The following is a 16,022-nucleotide window of genomic DNA, read 5'->3' as shown; positions in this document are numbered from 1 at the left end:
ACTTCTTTAATATTTTAGAAACAAGCCCTTCTAGAGAAAAAAATGGCTTATCATTTACAAAAAATGCAAGAAAGTGGCATTAAAAGAGAAGATATGAAGAAAAATACAATTGATTACAGAGAACAAGATGGACCACATGAATGTGAGAACATTAAGGGCTGATGTAGCTATGTAGAAAGTGCTTGTCTGTGTATTTATGTAAAAGATCCTTTTACAAAACTCTGTTTGCTCACGTTTGCTACCTGCTTTGTGCCAGCGAAGGGTTCTAGGCATTTCCCTATAATAGTTCAAGTTGAAAAGTAGACATACATGTAAAAATTAAAATAACCTTATCAAGTGGTTCAGCAGACAGCCTTGCCTATATTGCAGTTCTAACCAACTTCCCTATACTTAATGTATTTTTTGCTACTGAAACCTTAAAAATTCGTAAGATAATTGCTATCACATATCAACATGGTGTTCTACTATTTTGCCAGCCATAAAGAATAGACAGTACCAGAAAAGAACACAGGGAAGAAGGAAAGGAGGAGGTAGAGAAAGATAGAAAGGAACAAAGAAAGGAAAAAAAGGGAAGAAATGAAAGTTTAAAGGAAGAACATCAAGTCATTACTTTGTTATGCCCAGTATCTACCAGCTTCCTTTTATTTTTAACATTTTAAGACTATAGTAGGATTTATTAAATTAATTAATGATATTAAAATTTCATGGCCAGAATACAAAAATGTAGACTTGTTTTAATTATCTGTGACTAAATGTATCAGGAAAGAAGATAATAATCTTCCATGAGTTATCATCATAGCATCCGATCAATCCTATCTCTGTCCCATCAATCCTGTTTCTATGTGAGAGCCTCCCTTTGTCACTTAAGTATATTACTAACTAGTCTCCATTGGCTCTTATTTTTACCTACTTCAGATCCATTTTTTACACTGCTACATAATTACATGTAAAACTCTGTTCTAGTTTTTTTCTCCTGGCCTCAAAACTTAAAGATCCCCATTACCTCTTAAATGAAGCTCAGACTTCTTAGACAACCATTCATCACCATCTAGGGTCAAACCCAAACCTAACTATTTCACATTACCTCCATGAATAAGGCAGATATGATCTAGGGGTGATATGCTTAGGCTCTAGAGCCAAACTGCTGAAGTCAAAGTCCTGCTTTACCATTGTCTAGCCATGTAAATAGCTTGAACAAAATTATTTAACCTCTTTGAATCACAGTTGCATCATCTGAGAAGAAAATACTCCTAAATCCCATAAAGAGCCCAAGAGTTCTAGCCCATAGTAAGCATTCAATTAATTTCATTGTCTAATCAAACGAGACTGCTGACCGTTCCTAAAACACAAGTGAACTTTTATACTTCTGCGCCTCTCTTTATCCAAGTTTCTAGCCTGGAATGACATGCTCACTGTCCATCTCTGTAACTCCTACAATTCTTTAAGCTCCACTGTAAGTGACACTACAAAAAGTCTTTCTTGATAACTGTAATTGGAAGATACCTGTCATTCGAATCACTTATAGTACTTTGTATTATTCTTAATACATGTATTCCATACTTCCCACTGTCTTAATTACCTATTATATTGTAACTCCCACCTTTCTGTTTCACAGCGCACCTAGTATTGTATGTATATATGTATATCTTTGTGTGTGTTTGTATACATGCATGCTTACTGAATGGACTATTCAGTCTATTCAGCTCATTGAGATAATGATAGCAATTTCATCCTTCAAAAAAGAAATCACTTTAGAAACTATATACATCCCTGCATCAACAACCATTGATTTTCTCATTTAATAGGAAAAGAGTTTCAAGAAGACATTTTTAAACACTTGTTGCCTCAAATCCCTTTTTTTGAAGAAGTGGGATATAAATTAATTTATTTTATCAAGGTGACAAATGAAATTGAATTATTCCTCTGTAGTAATATTGTCATCTTCCACCAAGTAGATAGCTTCCAGAGGGACAGAGAGAATAAGAGAGGACAGGAACATTGGGTGAACCTGCTCCAATGAGAAGACAGATCACTCTCACATTTGACAGCCTTAATGAAAACCCATTGAGCGCACATGCTGTGAGGATCCTTTGCCCTCCTAAACGGTTAGAAACGGGAACTATAATTTCCTTTATCACAAAGGAGGAATATGTATATGGTTGTTTATGCTAGGCTGTGAGGTACATTCAAGAGTTGCAATTGTCACTGTGGGCTGGTGGGTCTCCAGCCAGTAGCTATATTGGTATCCATCTCTACAAAGACGAAATGGCGTGTTACAGTTGAGCCAGGTATAGCTTTTCTCTCTGTCAGAGGAAAATTCTGTCCTTCTATCTTTTAACTTGAAAGGATAATATTTGAAGAGTAATCGTTTTTCACATTCCTCCATCTTCTCCAATACCTCCCCACAATCCTAAATAGAAATTAGCATATAGGCTCACTTCCCATTGGGCATGAAAAGAGAGCCTGTCTTGGGTAATTCTGTCATCATCATTATTAAAAATAAATGTTTTGTTGCATTTTTTTAAGCTTATTCTCCAAAGAAGAAAAAGAAGAGTAATGATGACATAAAGATAATTTATCCTCTTGATGACCAGAAAGCAAATAAAGGAGCATATGGTAATTTAATATTGTGATAAGAAATATTAAATAGTATTTTTGGGAAAGACTGAATTTGGATGGCCTTTTTTGCTTAAGTTCAGATAATTCCTCTGTTCTTTGGTGTCAAATGACAGATTTAGAGTGATGCTTACAAACAATGATATAACCTCTATTGCTTTCAGAATTTCATCTCAAGTTACAGATTTAGTGTTCTAAACTTATCATTTTAGACAAATTAAATGGTCTATTGCTGCTGAATGAAAAATACATGAACGTAACAAATTGCAAGATAATTTTTATATTGCTCGAAATGATTTTTAAAAACTCTGAAACGCAAGAGGGAGGGGATATGGGGATATATGTATACGTATAGCTGACTCACTTCGTTATACAGCAGCAACTAACCCAACAATATAAAGCAATTATACTCCAATAAAGATGTTAAAAAAAAGAAAAAAAACTCTGAAGTGAGTCAGAAATTAAGTTTATGTACATTCACTCAACCCACTAGGGACCCCAGTGAAATATCACTTTCTTTATTTATATCATTCTATGTTACTTCATGTTGTCCATTAGAGCTCATTGGATTAGACCAGAACCCAAACAACAGCATAAATATCCTCCAAATAATATACTATCAAAAGTATAAGACTGGGCTTCCTGGTGGCGCGGTGGTTGAGAGTCCGCCTGCCGATGCAGGGGACGCGGGTTCGTGCCCCGCTCCGGGAGGATCCCGCGTGCCGCAGAGCGGCTGGGCCCGTGGGCCGTGGCCGCTGGGCCTGCGCGTCCGGAGCCTGTGCTCCGCGGCGGGAGAGGCCACAACAGTGAGAGGCCCACATACCGCAAAAAAAAAAAAAAAAAAACTGTTAGAAATTGAGCAATATGAATTCTTCTCCCATATTAAATTTCCAGGGAAAAATTAAAGTATAAAAATTAAATCCCTTTGTCTTTATCAGTTAAATTCTAAAGAAAAAGTTTAAAATCTTTTCTTCCCTGACTGTGTAATTTGATTAGTCTCATAAAGTCTCTGGGATAAGATAGGGTTAGCTGAGGCTGTCTTCCACTCAGGACTACTGAGGTTTACTTAATTCAGCTCTAAGCTTTAAAGACCAAAGATTTTTGAAGTCCAAAGATTTTTTGGTCCCATTTTTAAAGTCCGAAGATTTTTTAAATAAAATATCAAAGAGTTACTTACAACACATACAATTATGACAACACAAGCCACATATCTACTAAATGTAGACAATAAAACTAAATTCTCAGTCTCTAAAGCAGTTATCTCATGCAGATGGTCTTCTAAAAGTCTAGTGTTGAATGCAGGCCAGACTGGTCTTACTGATGTCAAAAAAATCTCAGTGTTATTGGAGGAAAGGATGATAGATGGAAAATATGATTTTCAGCCTCACTAAGGTACCACTCTATCTGTGACAGTTGTCCAGGTATCAAAACTATAAATTTAATTAAGCATAGTTGGGAGACAAAGATGAATTCTAAAACTATATTAATACATATCTGGAGGGGAGAGGATCTATTTCTACCCTCTAAGAGATTGGCAAGTGAATCATTCTTGTTTTGTGTGAATTTTAGAAATGTACAGTAGTGATATCACAATTCATTATATATTAAAAGTGCCCCTCTTTCCCATTCACCATAATCAAACCTCCTTAGTTTCCATCTCATCACTGAACTGAGTATGAACTCCATACAGTGTCACAACCTTTACACTCTTATGGGCAGTCTGCCCCCACGTTTTATAATTGGCAACTATCCAGAGTTCAGAGGCCAGAATTCTCTATAGTTCCTGCTTCTGATCTTGTCTCTGTATTTTTTCATTCTCATAAAAAGATCCTGAGGTAATTTATTTTGGATTTTAAATTACCCTAAAGCAAAATGGAATTTTTTTATATAATTGCATGAATTTTAACACACGTATGAATTAGTATGACCTTTACCACAATCATGTGAGAACATTTACAACATTCCAAAAATGTCCTTTTGCAGTCACACCGCCTTCTCTCCCACTAATAAGCCCAGGCAACCACTGATATGTTCTCCATCACTATAGTTCTTTTTCCTTTGGAAAATGCCTTGTAAATGGAATCATATCGTATTTGATCTTTTGATAATTGCTCCTTTCAGCATGCCTTTGAAATTCTTTCAAATTATTTCATTTGTCAATAGTTGACTCTTTTTTATTGCTGAGTAGTAGTCCATTGTGTGTATGTACCAGGTTTATTTATGCATACATCAGTTGAAGGAAATTTGGTTGTTTCCAGATTTTGGTGATTATGAATAGAAAGATCAGAAGTATACATTAAGCTTTTTGTGTGAACAAGGAATTGTTGTATATGTTTAAGTTTATAAAGAATTGCCCAACTGTTTTCCAGAGTGGCTTTAGCATTTTGCATTCCCTGTTTGCTGTGCATCCTTGTAACTGTTGGTATTATCAGTACTTTTTATTTTAATCATTCTAATAGATGTAATGGTATCTCATTGTGGTTTTCATTTGTATTTGCCTGATGGCTAATGATGATGAATATCTTTTCATATGCTGTTTGCCTTTTGTAAATCCTGCCTGGTGAAGTATCTGTTGAAGCTTTTTGCTCTGTTGAGTTTTGGGAGTTATTTGTATATTCTGAATATAAGTATTTTTCAGGTGTGACTTGCAAATATTTTCTCTCAGTCTGTAACTTGCCTTTTAATTTTCTGTTTCTGTTTCTGATTGATCAGTGTGTCTCCCCCTTTGCCCATATTGCTGTTTTTGATTACTGTAGCTTGTTATTAAAATGTAGCAGCAACTTTACTTTTCTTCAAAATTTTTATGGATATTTTAATTCATTTGCCTGAGTATAAACTTTATACTCAGCTTTACTGCAAAAATTATGCCAGGATTTTTGAATGAAGTATATTAAATCAATCTATAGATCGATTTAAGGGGGAAAGAAATCTTTACAGGGTCCTTCCAATCAAGGACTTTTCGGTAGTCCTTGATTTCTTTCATAAGTGTTTTGTAGTTTTCAGTATAGAAATCTTGTATATGTTGTTATGTGTATACATAAGTGCTTCATTTTTGGTACTGTTGTACATGGTATTTTTAAAGTTTGATTTCCAATTGTTCATGGCTATTGTTTTTACTATGTCTCTTTGTACAGATTTTTTAGTGGTTGTTCTAAGTAACAGTGTACTTACTTAGCTTATCACAGTCAACCCTAACTAGATATTCTACCTCTTTATGTAGAATGTGGAAACCTTACCACTATATATGCCTCCTTACTCCTCTCCCCTTTGTTATAATGATCTTATGTATTACATCTACATATACCAAACAGCCACTCAGAGTAATCATCATTTAAATGACTAAATAGGGGAAGAACAGCCTATCATATTTACTCAAATTTGGTCGCCCATTAATTCCTGATGTTTCTGGTCCCATGTTTCTTTCTGGTATCATTTTCCTTCAGTCTGTAGAACTTCCCTTAGCATCTCTTTTAGAACAAATTATCTGGCACTGAATTATCTTAGTTTTCCTTCACCTGAGAGTATTTTTATTTTACCTTCATTCCTGAATTATACTATTTACCCTTGATATCGAATTATAAGCTGTCAGGCTTTTTTTTTTTCCCAAAAAACTTTAAAACTGTTGTTCTCCATGGTTCTGATGGACATAGATAACATTATTAAGGTATTTTAATATAATTGATATGATATTGTATACAGTGTTTTGTGACTTGCTTTTTATACTCAGCATTATATTTCAAAAGTTTTACCTATGTATTGTCTGACATTTTACTTCCTTTCAGTACTAATCCTATCCCATTGTGTGAATATCCCATTGTGTAAATATACCACAATTTAATATGTTTTTCTTTTGGTGGAAGTATCGGTTATTTGAACAATATTTCACCATTCTATACATATATATCTCCTGGTATTCATGGACAGGTGATTCTCTAGGGGTTATATGCCTCGATATGGGATTTCTGGGTCATGTTCCCTCTTCTGAGAAATTATTTTTTCAAATCTCTTGTCCATTTTCCTATTGGGTTATTTTTCTTTCTTTTACAGATTTGAAAGATTTTTTTGGTCACACATTCTATTATATACATATATACGGTATAGCAATATCTTCTTCCAATTTGTAATTTGTTTCTATTCTTTTTTTATCTTTTGATGTACAGAAGTTCTTAGTTCAGTATAATAAAATGTTACATTTTTCCTTATAGTTTGTATATTTTGTTACTTTTTATTTGAGGTTCATTTCTATGAGTTCTCTTTGATATGGCAAAGACATTAATCTTTTGTCTTATTTGTGGCACATATTTCCATAATTTTGTTAATGACTTTTTTTAGCCTTATTAAGCATTTCAAACATAAGCAAAAACCAACAGAATCTTTATGTGCCTATCTTTCAGCTTCAGCAACTCCTGGACAGTTTTGTTTTGTCTATGCCCTCAACTTCTCCCTGCTGCCATATTGTTTTAAAGCACATCCCACACATATTATTTCATCCATCAACATATCAGTATGTACCTAAAAGAGGATTATTTTTTTAATGCGTAAGCACAATACCATGATCACATTGCACAAATAATAATTCCTTAATGTAATCAAATATCTAATTACAATTCAGCTTTCCAGTAATCTCATAAATGTCACAAAAGTATTTTGATGTTACTTTGAATCTACATTGACGCATACTGCGATAGTTTGTATGTCTTTTGAGTCTTTTAATCTGTAGGTTCTCCTTCCATATATTCCTCTCTTTCCCTCCCTCCCTTCCTCCTCTTCTTTAAAATTAGTTTATTTGTTGAAGAAATTGAGTTGCTTGTCTTGTTGAACTCCTCAGTTACTGAATTTTTGCTGATTGCATCTATATGGTATATGTTATTTCTTCTGTATTTCCTGTAAAGTATTAGTTAAATCTATGCACTTTCAGGTTCAGTTTCTTTAGCAAGACTGATGCATACATGATGGTGTATCTTTCCATCAAGAGACACATAATATTGCATTGTCTTTCTCTTTGTGATATTAGCAGCCATTTATGTTCAAGGCCTTGATCCACACATTAATTATGCATTACAAAATTGGGATATTTTTCCTTCTTCGTAAACTAGCTAGAAAATTTCTAATAAAAAGAAACTTTCCCCCAACTACTATTTGGTTACTTTGTGATACAGGATACTTGAGAAAAGCAGACTGATGCTTAATATTTTACCATCATTTATTAGTTTTCAAAATAATGTATTGTTTCAGTAGCATCTTCTAACAGTGAGCAATTAGTTTTGTTTCATTATGAATTCACAGATGTATATAAATTTTATGTGCTTAAAATTTTCTATTACTGTGCTTACTAATGTTGAAACTGTGACAGCTCTGGCCAGTGAGGGCCCCTTCAAGATAACTTTCGAGTCCTTTTTGACACAACCCTAGTGATTTTTGTTAGCTTCCTTGCTATCTGAGAAGACTGGACTATCCAGTCTTACCTTGAACACATTCAGTTGTTTCAACACCAGTGAGTTTCATTGGTATCTTTGAGAAGATGAAGTAATCATATATTGTTGGACCTATTTCTGGACATGCTCTTTTCTTTTATTGGTCTATTTGTCCTTATGTGAGTATATTCAATAGCATTCTCATAATTACTGTAGCTTTATAATAAGTCTTGAAATTTGGCAGTTTGAGTTCTCCAACATTTGTTGTTCTTCTAAGTTGACTTGGTTGTTCTAGGGCCTTTGCATTTCCATAGAAATTTTATTTTTTTTATTTAAGTATAGTAGATTTACAATATTGCAATAGTTTCAGGTGTATAGCATAATGATTCAGGGGTTTTTTTGGCAGATTATATTCCATTATAGGTTATTACAAGATATTGAGTATAATTCCCTGTGCTATACAGTAAATCCTTGTTGCTTATCTCTTTTATGAATATAGTGTGTATCCATTAATCCAATACTAATTTGTCCCTTCCTTATTCCCTCTCCCCTTTGGTAATCATTAAGTTTGTTTTCTAAGTCTGTGAGTCCATTTCTCTTTTGTATAGATTCATTTGTATTATTTTTTAGATTCCACATATAAGTGATATATAGTATTTGTCTTTCTGTGTCTGACTTAATGCACTAAGCGTAATATTCTCTAGGTCCATCCATGTTACTGCAAACAGCAATATTTCATTATTTTTTATGGTCGCCTAATATTCCGTGTGTGTGTATACACATACATGATACACCACATCTTCTTAAGCCAATCATTTTTTGATGGGCACTTGGGTTATTTCCATGTCTTGACTACTGTAAATAGCAGTGCTGTGAACATTGGCATGCATGTATCTTTTCAGCTCTCCAGTTTCTACAACATAGTCAGCTGGGATTTTATTTGGGTTCACCCTTCATTTCTTTTTCTTGCTGGCCAGGACCTCCAGAACAGTGCTGAACAAAATGGTGATTGTGTACATCCTGATCTTGTTCTAAAATATAAGGCCAAGTGATCAATATAAATTAGAATATAGTTCTGGAGATTTGAAGATAGCTTTTATCAAAGGAAGGACATACCCTCATACTCCTCATTCACTAAGAAGTTTCATCATGAATGGGTGTTGAATTTTATCAAGTTTTTCCTTTCATCTTTGATATAATTGTCTACATTTCCTCCTCTTTTCTCTTACTGTAGTAAGTTACTTTGGCTTATTTTTGAATGATAAACTAACCCTGCATTCTTGGAATAAGCCTCACTTATTCATTATGTATTATCTTTTATTGTATATTATTAGATTCAATTTATTTATAGATTTTGCATCTTTATTCATAGGAGAATATTGACTGAGTTTTTCTTTTCTTGTAATGTCTTGTAATGATTTTTATATCTGAGTGATTCTGATATCAAAGTATGAGTTGGGAGAGGAGTTTACTCCTCTTCAATTTTCTGGATGAATTTGTGTAGAATTAGTGTAAATTCTTCCTTTGGTATTTTGTGTAATTCAGAAGTAAAGTCTTTTGAGTCTGGAGTTTTCTTTGTAGAAATGTTTTTAACTATATATTCCATTTCTTTAATAGATATGAGGTTCTTCATATTTTCTATTTATTCATGAATGAGATTTGATTGTTTTTGAGGAAAATCTGTCCCTTTCATATAAGTTTATTGCTATAAATTTTCATAATCTGTTATTTTTAGTATTATCTATAGACTGTTATGCTGTTATCTCTAATTTCCCTGATGATGGAAATTTGTGTCTTCTCTTTTTCCTGGTCAATCTGGCTTTATCAGTTTTATTGAACTTCTCAAGGAGTCAACTGTTAGTTTTTCTCTCTTGTTTTTCTATTTCTTTTTCACTTTGATCTTATTTCCTTTCTTCTGCCTACTAAGTGTTGACAAGGATGTGGGAGAATTAAAACTCTGACACACTGCTGAATGGTATGAAATGGTACAGCCACTTGGGAAAACAGTTTGGCATTTCTTAAAAGTTAGACATATACTTACCATATGACCCAGCCATTGTACTACTAGGTGTATTTACCCAATAGAAATGAAAAAGTATGCCCACACAAAAACTTGTGCAGGTAAGTTCATAAATATTTGTAAGTTGCCAAAACTGGAAACAACCCAAACAACAGGTGAATAGATAAAGAATGGTAGCATATCCATACAATGGAATACTTCTCAGAAATTTTTTAAAAAAAGGAATGAATTATTAAAACATACAATACTGAGTGAAAGAAGCCAGGCAAAAAATACTATATATCACATACTATATGATCCCATTCATATAAAATTCTAGAAAATTCAGATTAATCTTGTGTAAGAGGTAGAGAGCACTGTTGTCTGAGGATGGGAAGAAAGAGATAAATGGATTACAAAGGTGGATGAGAAAACTTTCAGGGGTATTAGAAATTTTATTTTGGTTGCAGTGATGACTTCACAGTTATAGATGTATTTTTAAATTGAGGAAACCGTTCAATTTAAATAATTAAGTTATAATTAAACCAAACAATTATAATTAAACCATTAAATTATACTTCAGTGAGTTCTTTTAAAAACTATACTGTTTCTTTCATTTACTTTTAGAACCCTTTGTAAACACCATTCATCGGTCTCTAAGTAGTTCAAAGAATATTGCCAAAACATCAGTACCTTCTCTTGTTTCTCAACCAGATGTACAAGATAATGATACTGAACAAAAGGTATGAAATTATGTCTCAAGCTTCTGTATGGTGATTATTAATTTATCTAGTTAACTTTTACTTCTGTGAACCATCTCCCTCTCTACCGTGTTATGGATTGGTTAGGGATATTAGGATCTATTTATGAGAACTGATCCCTTTCCCTAGAAGTGTTGAGTTACCTTTGTGCTAAACTCACTCACTCTCATTAGTAGAAACTAATCCAAACAAACATTTAGCAATTGCAATATCTAATATTTATTGAGCATCTACTGTTGGCCAAAGCCCTGTGACTTTTTCCTGAAGGAAGGGAAAATGAATAAATTGGTCACATAGGATACAAAGAAGAATCAGATATAATCTTTCCCCTTGAGGACTCATTGTCTAATGGGGCAGACAGATGCAAAAATGTTATTACAGTAAGTTGAGAGTCTGGGATGATAAATTTTATTTTGATTCTTAGCAATGTGTTTTTAAAGCATTAGATTGGATTAGAATAGGTTGGATTGTATTTCCCTGAAACAAACTGAATGACTAAACGTTTTAGAACCAACCACTAAATAGATTACCATGTCTTTAAACAAAATGTGGAGTACTAGAAGAGGGTAAAGTTTGTACGTGGCTGCATATTAAACTCAATTTTGAACTAGTGAAATTTGAGATCCCTGTGGAAGGTGTCCTAGGAGGTTGGTAATAAGTATTGTCCCTGAGACAATTTTCATGAGAGAGTTAGAAGATAAAAGGGAAGAAAATCTGTATTAATTTGGTTGATTGGTAGAAGGCAAAATCTTTCAGAAGTGAAGTTACTAACGAATGTTTTTATCTTTAATGTTGTACCATATAGAAAGATGGAGAGACAAATAAAAAATCAAGTGTTTCTGATAATAGAGGTAAGAAAATAAAAAACATTCATAATTGTTCTGTTGTTTGTTAAGTACCTAATTATGGTTTCACCATATGGTTTCTCAAGTTACTTGTTATACCATGGATTTTAAAAACCATGGTTATTTTGGAAAATAAAGCATGGTATAAAACTGTTAATGAATTTTGATGTTATAATTAGCCTATATGTTTGAATGATTGCTTGATAAGTATGACTTTTGAAATATGCAAAGTGTGGAAAAGTTAGAGTCTCTGCTGTAGCTGTTTATAGTGATAGGTAGAGTAAGGTACTGACATACTATGGTTCAGTAGGTTATAATACAGAGAAATATGCCCAGGAAGGTCCTCATACTGCACTGCCATCTATTCCCCACAGACAATATATCCTATTTCCCATCTCCCCTTGAGTGGAATATACAATAACTAAGTTTTTCTGCACCTTGTTAGATTTTTGGAAGTCACTAAAAACACTCTCATGCAAAACCTATATACACACATAGAAAATACTAGACACCTCCATCCAGTGGCCAATGACCACCTCAAATTCAATACAAAAATCAAAATTTTCAACTTCTTGATCCTTCTGTTTTTACCCAGGCACAAAACTTGACTTATCTTTGACTCTTCCTCTTTCTTGAATTTTGTATCCCCAAGTTGCCACTCTCTGTCTAATCTACCTCCTTCATTCCTCCTTCCCTCTCTTTTGTATTCCCACAACTGCTGCCTTTCTTTCCTCCATCCTTGACTATTTCAGTAACCTTCCTCCAACCTCTCTTCGTCTTTTTAATCCACCCTACATTTTGGTGTAAAGCAATCTTTCTAAAACACAGATCTGTTTGTTAATGTGGTGTATTACAGTTAACCACTTGCATATGTTGAACCATTCTTGCATCACAGGGATAAATCCCACTCGATCCTGGCATATGATTCTTTTAATGTACTAATGAATTGGTTTGCTAATATTTTTTTTTTTAGCTTTTACATTTCCTGTTTTTTTTATTTTTTTTAACATCTTTATTGGGGTATAATTACTTTACAATGGTGTGATAGTTTCTGCTTTATAACAAAGTGAATCAGTTATACATATACAAATGTTCCCATATCTCTTCCGTCTTGCATCTCCCTCCCTCCCACCCTCCCTATCCCACCCCTCCAGGGGGTCACAAAGCACCGAGCCGATATCCCTGTGCTATGCGGCGGCTTCCCACTAGCTATCTACCTTACGTTTGTTAGTGTGTATATGTCCATGACTCTCTCTCGCCCTGTCACAGCTCACCCTTCCCCCTCCCCATATCCTCAAGTCCGTTCTCCAGTAGGTCTGTGTCTTTATTCCTGTCTTACCCCTAGGTTCTTCATGACATTCTTTTTTTCTTAAATTCCATATATATGTGTTAGCATACGGTATTTGTCTTTTTTTTTCTGACTTACTTCACTCTGTATGACAGACTCTAGGTCTATCCACCTTGTAGCTCAATTTCATTTCTTTTTATGGCTGAGTAATATTCCATTGTATATATGTGCCACATCTTCTTTATCCATTCATCCGTTGACGGCCACTTAGGTTGCTTCCATGTCCTGGCTATTGTAAATAGAGGTACAATGAAGATTTTGGTCCATGACTCTTTTTGAATTTTGCTTTTCTCCGGGTATATGCCCAGTAGAGGGATTGCGCTGGGTCATATGGTAGTTCTAGTTGTAGTTTTTTAAGGAACCTCCATACCGTTCTCCATAGTGGCTGAACCAATTCACATTCCCACCAGCAGTGCAAGAGTGTTCCCTTTTCTCCACACCCTCTCCAGCATTTATTGTTTCTAGATTTTTTGATGATGGCCATTCTGACTGGTGTGAGATGATACCTCATTGTAGTTTTGATTTACATTTCTCTAATGATTAATGATGTTGAGCATTCTTTCATGTGTCTGTTGGCAGTCTGTATATCTTCTTTGGAGAAATGTCTATTTAGGTCTTCTGCCCACTTTTGGATTGGGTTGTTTGTTTTTTTGTTATTGAGCTGCATGAGCTGCCTGTAAATTTTGGAAATTAATCCTTTGTCAGTTGCTTCATTTGCAAATATTTTCTCCCATTCTGAGGGTTGTCTTTTGGTCTTGTTTATGGTTTCCTTTGCTGTGCAAAAGCTTTGAAGTTTCATTAGGTCCCATTTGTTTATTTTTCTTTTTATTTCCGTTACTCTATGAGGTGGGTCAGAAAGGACCTTGCTGTGATTTATGTCATACAGTGTTCTGCCTATGTTTTCCTCTAAGAGTTTGATAGTTTCTGCCCCTACATTTAGGGATTTAATCCATTTTGAGCTTATTTTTGTGTATGGTGTTAGAGAGTGATCTAATCTCATACTTTTACATGTATCTGTCCAGTTTTCCCAGCACCACTTATTGAAGAGGCTGTCCTTTCTCCACTGTACATTCCTGCCACCTTTATCAAAGATAAGGTGTCCGTATGTGCGTGGGTTTATCTCTGGGCTTTCTATCCTGTTCCATTGATCTATCTTTCTGTTTTTGTGCCAGTACCATACTATCTTGGTTACTGTAGCTTTGTAGTATAGTCTGAAGTCAGGGAGCCTGATTCCTACAGCTCCTTTTTTTGTTCTCAAGATTGCTTTGGCTATTCGGGGTCTTTTGTGTTTCCATACAAATTGTGCAATTTTTTCTTCTAGTTCTGTGAAAAATGCAAGTGGTAGTTTGATAGGGATTGCATTGAATCTGTAGATTGCTTTGGGTAGTAGAGTCATTTTCACAATTGTTTTGGGTTTGTTATTGTAGGTCTTTTCCTTCTCTTGTGTTTCTTGTCTAGAGAAGTTCCTTTAGCATTTGTTGTAAAGCTGGTTTGGTGGTGCTGAACTCTCTCAGCTTTTGCTTGTCTGTAAAGGTTTTAATTTCTCCATCAAATCTGAATGAGATCCTTGCTGGGTAGAGTAGTCTTGGTTGCAGGTTTTTCTCCTTCATCACTTTCAGTATGTCCTGCCACTCCCTTCTGGCTTGTAGGGTTTCTGCTGAGAGATCAGCTGTTAACCTTATGGGGATTCCCTTGTGTGTTATTCGTTGTTTTTCCCTTGCTGCTTTTAATATGCTTTCTTTGTATTTAATTTTTGACAGTTTGATTAATATGTGTCCTGGCGTATTTCTCCTTGGATTTATCCTGTATGGGACTCTCTGTGCTTCCTGGACTTGATTAACTATTTCCTTTCCCATATTAGGGAAGTTTTCAACTATAATCTCTTCAAATATTTTCTCAGTCCCTTTCTTTTTCTCTTCTTCTTCTGGAACCCCTATAATTCGAATGTTGGTGCGTTTAATGTTGTCCCAGAGGTCTCTGAGACTGTCCTCAGTTCTTTTCATTCTTTTTTCTTTATTCTGTTCTGCAGTAGTTATTTCCACTATTTTATCTTCCAGGTCACTTATCCGTTCTTATGCCTCAGTTATTCTGCTATTGATCCCATCTATAGTACTTTTAATTTCATTTACTGTGTTGTTCATCGTTGCTTCTTTCATCTTTATTTCTTCTAGGTCCTTGTTAACTGTTTCTTGCATTTTGTCCATTCTATTTCCAAGATTTTGGATCATCCTTACTATCATTATTCTGAATTCTTTTTCAGGTAGACTGCCTATTTCCTCTTCATTTGTTAGGTCTGGTGGGTTTTTATCTTGCTCCTTTATCTGCTGTGTGTTTTTCTGTCTTCTCATTTTGCTTATCTTACTGTGTTTGGGGTCTCCTTTTTGCAGGCTGCAGGTTCGTAGTTCCCGCTGTTTTTGATGTCTGTCTCCAGTGGCTAAGGTTGGTTCCGTGGGTTGTGTAGGCTTCCTGGTGGAAGGGACTAGTGCCTGTGTTGTGGTGGATGAGGCTGGATCTTGTCTCTCTAGTGGGCAGGTTCACGTCTGGTGGTGTGTTTTGGGGTGTCTGTGGCCTTATTATGATTTTACGCAGCTTCTCTGCTAATGGGTGGGGTTGTGTTCCTGTTTTGCTCGTTGTTTGGCATAGGTTGTCCAGCATTGTAGCTTGCTGGTTGTTGAGTGAAGCTGGGTGCTGGTGTTAAGATGGAGGTCTCTGGGAGATTTTCGCCATTTGATATTATGTGGATCTGGGAGGTCTCTTGTGGACCAGTGTCCTGAAGTTGGCTCTCCTACCTCAGAGGCAGAGCCCTGACTCCTGGCTGGAGCACAAAGATCCTTTCGTCCACACGGCTCAGAATAAAAGGGAGAAAAAGTAGAGAGAATTAGTAGAAGTATGAAGAAAGGAGGGAAGGAAGGAAGGAAGGAAGGAAGAAAGAAAGAAAGAAGGAAAGAAAGGAGGGGGAGGGAGGGAGGAAGGAAGGTAGGAGGGAAGGAAGGAAAAAAGAAAGAAGATACAATAAAATAAAATAAAGTATAACAAAGT

The 16,022-nt window shown here is 35.0% G+C and overlaps 1 protein-coding gene across 1 annotated transcript in view; it reads left to right on the top strand.

Moving 5' to 3' along the window:
• FSIP2 (fibrous sheath interacting protein 2) overlaps positions 1 to 16,022 on the top strand; it is a 124,320-nt gene that overhangs the window by 27,178 nt on the left and 81,120 nt on the right. The window contains exons 8-11 of the mRNA XM_027078064.1: positions 19 to 142; positions 2,527 to 2,616; positions 10,657 to 10,772; positions 11,596 to 11,641. Of these exons, the coding sequence (XP_026933865.1) occupies positions 19 to 142; positions 2,527 to 2,616; positions 10,657 to 10,772; positions 11,596 to 11,641 (376 nt within the window). The remainder of the gene's footprint in view (positions 1 to 18; positions 143 to 2,526; positions 2,617 to 10,656; positions 10,773 to 11,595; positions 11,642 to 16,022) is intronic.

Source organism: Aethalodelphis obliquidens, unplaced genomic scaffold (assembly GCF_003676395.1).
Source record: "Aethalodelphis obliquidens isolate GAN/ISIS:26980383/991018 unplaced genomic scaffold, ASM367639v1 scaffold2, whole genome shotgun sequence".
Lineage (NCBI taxonomy): Eukaryota > Metazoa > Chordata > Mammalia > Artiodactyla > Delphinidae > Aethalodelphis > Aethalodelphis obliquidens.
This window is presented reverse-complemented; position numbering and strand designations above follow the sequence as displayed.